We start from the raw sequence: 8,220 nt of genomic DNA, 5'->3' as shown, positions 1-8,220 counted from the left end.
AAGAATCTGGTTGCCATGCAGGAGACCCGGGTTTGATACTTAGGCTGGGAAGATCCCCTAGAGAAGGGAATGGCTACCTACTCGAGCATTCTTGCCTGGAGAATTCCATGGACAGAGGAGCCTGGTGGGCTACAGTCCATGGGGTCGCAAAGAGTAGAACATGATTGAGTGACTATCTTTTTTCTTTTTTTCTGGAGGGAATTAAGCGATGAGTAGTTGCCAGAGATTTGCAAGAAGGGAGGAAGGAAGAGGTAATTGTTTAGGGCAGTGAAAATACTGTGTATGATAATGTAATGGTAGATGTACATACTTATACATCCATGCAAACACACAGAATATACAACACTATGAGTGAGTTCAAATGTACATTATGGACGTTGGGTGATGATGATGTGCTAATATAGGTGTGTGAATAACAAATGTGCCACTCTGAAGGGGGATATTGATAACAGGGGAGGCGATCACAATAAACTGTGGAAAATTCTGAAAGAGATGGGAATACTAGACCACCTGATCTGCCTCTTGAGAAATTTGTATTCAGGTCAGGAAGCAACAGTTAGAACTGGACATGGAACAACAGACTGGTTCCAAATAGGAAAAGGAGTTTGTCAAGGCTGTATATTGTCACCCTGTTTATTTAACTTATATGCAGGGTACATCATGAGAAATGCTGGGCTGGAAGAAACACAAGCTGGAATCAAGATTGCTGGGAGAAATATCAATAACCTCAGATATGCAGATGACACCACCTTTATGGCAGAAAGTGAAGAGGAACTAAAAAGTCTCTTGATGAAAGCGAAAGTGGAGAGTGAAAAAGTTGGCTTAAAGCTCAACATTCAGAAAACGAAGATCATGGCATCCGGTCCCACCACTTCATGGGAAATAGATGGGGAAACAGTGGAAACAGTGTCAGACTTTATTTTTCTGGGCTCCAAAATTACTACAGATGGTGACTGCAGCCATGAAATTAAAAGACGCTTACTCTTTGGAAGGAAAGTTATGACCAACCTAGATAGCATATTCAAAAGCAGAGACATTACTTTGCCAACAAAGGTCCGTCTAGTCAAGGCTATGGTTTTTCCTGTGGTCATGTATGGATATGAGAGTTGGACTGTGAAGAAGGCTGAGCACCAAAGAATTGATGCTTTTGAGCTGTGGTGTTGGAGAAGACTCTTGAGAGTCCCTTGGACTGCAAGGAGATTCAACCAGTCCATCCTGAAGGAGATCAGCCCTGGGATTTCTTTGGAAGGAATGACGCTAAAGCTGAAACTCTAGTACTTTGGCCACCTCATGCGAAGAGTTGACTCACTGGAAAAGACTCTGATGCTGGGAGGGATTGGGGGCAGGAGGAGAAGGGGACGACAGAGGATGAGATGGCTGGATGGCATCACTGACTCGATGGAAGTGAGTCTGAATGAACTCCGGGAGTTGGTGATGGACAGGGAGGCCTGGCATGCTGCGATTCATGGGGTCGCAGAGTTGGACACGACTGAGTGACTGATCTGATCTGATCTGATACATGTTTGGAAGCAGAGTGCCAAACAGGGAGTCTGCAACTTCCACTCAATTTTTCAGTGTCTCTGAAATTGCTCTAAAAAGTAAAGTTTATTACATAACAATGGGGAAAAGATATAAAGAGACATCTCACCAAGGAAGATATACAGATAGCAAGGAAACAACTGCTAAAAAATTCAACATTACATGTCATCAAGGAATTTCATTTGAAAACAAGAATGAGATACCAGTTCAGATTTATGAGAACTGTGAAAATCCAAAATATCCCTATACAGCTGTAGAAAGCTTGGTGCTTGCCATCTTTCTCAGAGATCCCAATCAGGAGTCCACACTGGCATTCCCATCGGTGCTCTGAGTCAGGCAAGACAACTAACAAATCTCAAACCATTCCCTGGAAACTCAAAAATAGTCTACATGATCCATTCTTCTTTTCCCCCTTGAGGGAGTGTTGGGAGTTGGAGATCTTCTCCTGATATTGACACACTGCCAGGAAAGGGAAGTAGGTATGGAGGCTAAAACAGCATAAACTTGCCTGAATGCTTACTGTATTTCTTCTTGGTATTGTGCTTTTCTGGAATGTTGCCACTATTACCTAACTTCCATATTTCCACAAAGGAAATTAGGTCTATATGTTCTTGTCTCCGTGGAGGAATGGAGGCTTAGGGATTCCTAGTCTTCCATCATGCTGATGTTACTCTGGAGTAATGCTCTTCATTAAACCATGTCACTTTCTGGCGAATTTTGAGTTTTCTTGCACCAGCAATCACATCTCTGAAGGGAAAAGAATGCACTGAACCAAAACTGGACCCTCCTTCACATTGTCCTCTTCTGCAGTACTCTGTGGAAGGCAGCCTTCACTTGAGCATTCCTGACACTGTAGACAAGAGGGTTCAGCAATGGGTTGAAAAGACTATAAAACAGGAAAAGGATCTTCAGGTGTTCTTCTCGTTGACTGTTGTCGGGAACCATGTAAACGATCATGACTAAGCCAAAGTAGAACCCAACCACACAGAGGTGGGAGGAGCAGGTGGAGAAGGCTTTCTTGCGGCCCTCCTTTGACTGGATCTTCAGGATGGCCCAGAGAATATGCATATAGGAGACCAAGATCAGGAGAGGGCCCAACTAAGATAAGAGCAGCATCAGCAAAGAGAAACATTTCATTGATCCAGATGTCACCACAGGCCAATTTGAGGACAGAGCGAATTTCACAGAAGAAGTGGTTCACCTTCTGCGGACCACAGAAGGGTAATCTTAACAAAAGAATTACTTGGACCAGGGCCAGGGCAAATCCACACACCCAGCAAGCAATGGCCAGGATGGAGCACACTCTCCAGTTCATGATGACCGTGTACTGGAGGGGATGGCAGATCGCCACATACCTGTCATAGGACATCGCCAACAAAATCAGACACTCTACAGAACCAAAACTCAATATGAGAAGCATCTGCAAATTGCATGGGACAAAGGAGATGGTTTTCTTGTGTTTTGCTAGATTTGCCAGCAGATTGGGCAAATTGCTGGAAGCATAGAATATGTCAATAAGGCCCAAGTGGGAAAGGAAGAAGTACATGGGGGAGTGCAGCCTGGGGTCAAACCAAATGAGTCCCAAGATCATGCCATTTGCCAGCAGGTTGAACGTATATAACAGGGAGAAGATACCAAAGAGGAGCAACTCCAAGTCTTCACTGAGCTGGAATCCCACCAGGATGAATTCTGTGATCTGTGATTGGTTGCCCTCCATTGCCAGTGACAGTCTGTAAAGGACTGAAGTGTGATGGGAAGGTCAGGGCTGGATAGCAAAGAAGATAGGAATTATTTATGTGAAGTGAATTCAGAGGAAGCTCATGTTGTTACTACATCACTGAGTTTTTTTCCTCCAATGTTTCCTCGCCTTATTTATTTTTACTATTTAATGTGTAGTAATTCAAATTTTTAGACAAGTATCAGGGATCATAAACAATACTCATATATACATTTCACCAGTTCTTCATGTTTGCTTTATGATATCTTTTGTCTGTGTAATATTAATTCTTTGTAGACCACATACGACGAAAATGCTACCATAATCACATATTGACAATTTTTTCCCAAACTTTTGAATTTTTTCTCCATAACATGCATAGTCACTAGTCTGTTTTCAATATGATTACCAAAAATCTGGAGACATAACTTTAACATGAGTCACTATTCTAAGTACAGCATTTTCTGCCTCTTAGTCTAAAGTTCAAATCCAATATCACGTATCATACTCATTTCCTGTAATCTTAAGTACTTAGTCTTTCTTGCCTTGACTTTCATACTTCTGAGCTCTTATTTTGTATAATGTTTCTCAATTGTTGTTTTCCACTGATTCTCCATATTTTGTTGAAATTAAAATTTTTGAAAGAAAAAAATGTTATTTTAATGCTTTCCATTAATACACAGATAATGTTAATTTGAACATGGTGATCTTCATGTGGATTACTAGGTCACGATGTTCTCTCCAAGTTATTTCCATTATAAAGTTATTAATCCATAATTTTGAAGTTCCTTCTTCTTTCAGCCTTAACAAATTTTGACATCAAGTTTTCTTAAGTCTCATAAAAAAACATGAAATTGGATAAGATGCTAAGAAATAATACATAAATGAAACATATTGATAAAAGTGATCATTGCTAATAATTTATATATACTGTTTTCCATTATTAGCTATACATAAATTTTACATATGTAATTAAAATTATATGAGCAATATTCCTTATCTATTTCTTTCATTAAGAATAACATCATGTCTGTTTTCCATGACAAATATTTCTCTGCAACATACTCTAAACAGTCATACACTATTTTGTTACATATTATTTTATCTAGTATATTACCTTCTGACTAGGTTGTATGCGAGGTAATGCTACAGTGTCTAAATTTGATACATTTTTTGTGTAAACTTGTTTTCTTATACAAAATTCTAGGACATGGAAGTTCTTGGTCAAATCTACTCCTTCCTTTCTGCCTTCCCTTTCCTTCACCTCTTCCTTCCTCCCTCCCTTCCTTTTTCCTTCCATGCTTCCTTTCATTCTTCTTTCTACCCAGCTACCTACCTATTATTCTGTCTACCTATCTATTTTAAGATAGTCTAAATAAAATGTCTCCTTTCCGATTGTCATTAAAATAACAGCAGCTCAGGAAAAGATGGTATGAATGACAAAGATATGCTATTCTCGGTTGGGCAGTCTAGTAACTGAGCTAGGGAGTTTTAAACTATTTCTCCAACCCTAGTCAGTGAAATTGGCACTCACCCTATCCTATTTTTAGTAGGACAATTACTTCTATCAAAATGATAATCCTGAGTCTAATAATTATCCATACTGGACGACAGCATAGAAAAGTTTTGGTAAGAAATAACTATATTGCAAAACTCTTACCTATTTCAAAGCAAAAAGTTTATTATAATTATTACCAGAGTTCTGTTTTCTAGTATCTGAGGTTACTCTACGAATATATTCATCTGTTACATACTATAAGGTCGTGTTGTTCTTTCACCATGTCAGTGCCTTATCCAGAAGAAAAGCCTACATAAGAAGACTATAACCAGATTACTCCCAAACAATACAGTTGGGCTAACATGAAGGACCACCACTCAATCACAGTAGGAAATGATGTTGAAAAAGCTGCTGAGGAATAGAAGGCCTTGAAGGATTATCTCAAAGAACTTGCCCTTATTTTGACTAACTCAAAAATTCTCTCAGGGCTGATGCAGCTATGCGGAAGGCACTTGTTAAAAGCCTTTAAAGGCAAAAGTATCAGCTGCTGCCACTGGAAAAAGTGAAAGGGTTAGTGGCTAAGTCATGTTTGACTCTCGTGTGACCCCATGGACTGTAGCCCTTCAGGCTCCTCTGTCCATGGGATTCTCCAGGCAAGAATACTGGAGTGGGTTGCCATTCCCTTCTCCAGGGGGTCTTCCTGACCCAGGGATCCAACTCGAGTCTCCCGCATTGCTGGCCACATGAGACAAGGAATAAAAGTTGGAGAGAATATAGACTAACTGTGAGTGGAAAAACAGGAAATAAGATGATTTGGAAATAAAAGTGATTTGAATAGCTCCAAGACATTTCTGGGAAACCCAAAGGCTGCACATTTGACCAGGATGGGGAAAATGCTTACAAGGAATCTAAAAAGGTCCTGATGTCTCATGTCTGTCTAAGCCTAGATCTCAACATATATAGACAAGGGATAAATTATTTTGGGGGAACGTTTTGTTATATTTATTCTACCCATTTTTTTCTAGTTGTAGTGAGTTATAACTGACATAACACTTCAAAGTTTAAGGCATACAGTATAATCATTTGACTTGCATACATCATGCAGTGATTACCGCAATAAGTTTATTGAGCAACCATAATTTCATACAGATGCAGAATAAAAGAAAAAAATTATTTTTCCTTGTGAGTACTTTTGATTTTCTCTGTTAGTTTTCAGAGATAACATACAGCAGTATTAATTATATTCATCATGTTGTATAATAAATTACATCCCTAGACCTACAACTGAAAATTTATACTTTTGGATCACCTTCATCTCATTTCTCCTTTCTTATTGCCACTTCTAGTCCTACAAACCTGATCTCCTTTCCTATGTTTTTAGTTTTTTGTTGGTTTTTTTTATATATATTCTTATTTTTAATTTTGGTAAAATACACAAAGGGTAAAGTTTACCCTCTTATTAGTTTTAAGTTGTATTAAGTATATTCACACTGTACTACAACCCATTTCCAAACTGTTTTCTTCTTGAACAACTGAAACACTGTTAGACAACTCACTTAAAAAACTCATTTAATCAATAACTCCCTATTCCTTGACAAGCACTAGTGTACATTCTGTTTCTACAAGTTTGACTGCGCTGGGTACTTTCTGCAGTGGAATTATATAGTCATCAAGGTTCATCTATGTTGTAGCATACGTGAGAATTTCCTTCCTTTTTAAGGCTAAATACTGTTCCACTGTACATGCATATTTGCTGTGGTTGTTCAGTCACTGAGTCCTGTCTGACTCTCTGCAACCCCATGGGCTGCAGTATGCCAGGCTCCTCTGTTCTCCACTATCTCCTGGAGTTTGTGCAAATGTATGTCCATTGAGTCAGTGATACTATCTAATCACCTCATCCTCTGTTGTTGGTTTGTTTTTAAGTTGACGTATAGTTGACCTTCAACACTATGTTAGTTCTAGGTGCTCAACAGATGGAGAAATCCTTTAAATCTTAGTTTACAGGCAAGAATGATAGATTGAGAAGCTAAATATAAACATGATAAAATTTCCAGAGAAAGATAAGGATGGTAAAGAGGTAGTATTAGAAGAGACTTCATCAAAAATGTTCCAAATTGAAGGAATTTGGTCTCCAAACTGATAAAAGTGTATTCTGAAATAGTACAATAAAGATAATGCATTCATAAGGACACTGAAGAACTTCTGATAACTGAAGATAAAATGAATATTTAGATAAAAAATTTGAGATTATGATAAAAAATAAATTCTCAATAAATATAAATTAACAACCACACATATTTGAATCAAGATAATGGTACTGGTGTTTTCAATAAATAATGTTGGATCGATTGGCCATCTATGTGGATAAAAGCTAAAACATGACTTCTACCAGAATACTACAAAAAATTAGGTAGGTTTTAGACTATAATGATTAAAAACAAGTTTTGTAGAACATTAGTAACTAATTAGTGAAAAATCTATGAGGGAGCAGAAAATTTTTGAAACAGAATTAAAACAGCGTTAAACAAAAGACTGACAAAATTAAGAACTAACTCCTGTTTATCTAGAGGCAGCATTAAGGGTAAAAATGAAATCCATAGAAAGGAAGGAACTATTTATAAAAGTATAACTAATTGAGGGCTTATATTCAGAATATTTAAAGGATTCCTGCAAATTGTTAATGAAAAGATAGACAATCCAATCTAAGTTGGGCAAAATACCTGAACAAACATTTCATGTGAAAGAACATCCAATGACCCACGGGCTCTTTAAAAGATTCAGTTCAGTTCAGCCGCTCAGTCGTGTCTGACTCTTTGCGACCCCATGAATCGCAGCACGCCAGGCCTCCCTGTCCATCACCAACTCCCGGAGTTCACTCAGACTCACGTCCGTTGAGTCATTAAAAGATTAAGAGGTACTAAACTAAGTCACCAAGGAGATAGAAATTAAAATGCAAAACACAAAAACCCCAAAGTTTGAAAGTACAGGGACTTGACAAGACTGTGGAGCAAGGATGCATTACTACTGAGAATGTAATTTTGTGCACCCATTTGGGAAACTCTGGAAGAACCGACTGTTTTTAACATATGCATACCAATAATTCATGGGTTCTACTTTCAGATATGCCCAAAATAGGTGCCTATATATATTATACATGTGTATAAATTTATATAAAGATTGTATATAGATTGTATATGAATAGTCATAAGATAATTATAACTTCTTTTTTAACTATCTTCAAAGAGAAAATCCTATCATAGCTTATTAAAGAAGACTGAAACAAGGACTTATCTCTTTACTTGACAATACAGTCCATGTGACTACACAGATATTTATTGCAGGGGCTCGTATAATTAATCTTAGAAATGTATGATTTAATTTATTCCTAGAAAAATTAACTCTCTTGGTGAGAATAATCTGGTCTATTTCTTCATGCAAAATTTTTTCTCTAGAAATAAAAATAAAA

At 37.8% G+C, this 8,220-nt stretch overlaps 1 protein-coding gene across 1 annotated transcript; it reads right to left on the bottom strand.

The window, feature by feature from the left end:
* Positions 1 to 2,328: 2,328 nt before the first annotated feature.
* On the bottom strand, positions 2,329 to 3,256 carry LOC102284398 (olfactory receptor 2A2). Its single transcript, XM_014483510.2, is given in 2 exon segments — positions 2,329 to 2,629; positions 2,631 to 3,256. Coding segments are annotated over 2 exon segments (927 nt in total).
* Between the last annotated feature and the right edge of the window lie 4,964 nt (positions 3,257 to 8,220).

This window comes from Bos mutus, chromosome 4, assembly GCF_027580195.1.
Source record: "Bos mutus isolate GX-2022 chromosome 4, NWIPB_WYAK_1.1, whole genome shotgun sequence".
NCBI classification, from domain to species: domain Eukaryota; kingdom Metazoa; phylum Chordata; class Mammalia; order Artiodactyla; family Bovidae; genus Bos; species Bos mutus.
Note: the sequence above shows the minus strand (reverse complement) of the source record. Positions and strands in the feature narration are given on the sequence as shown.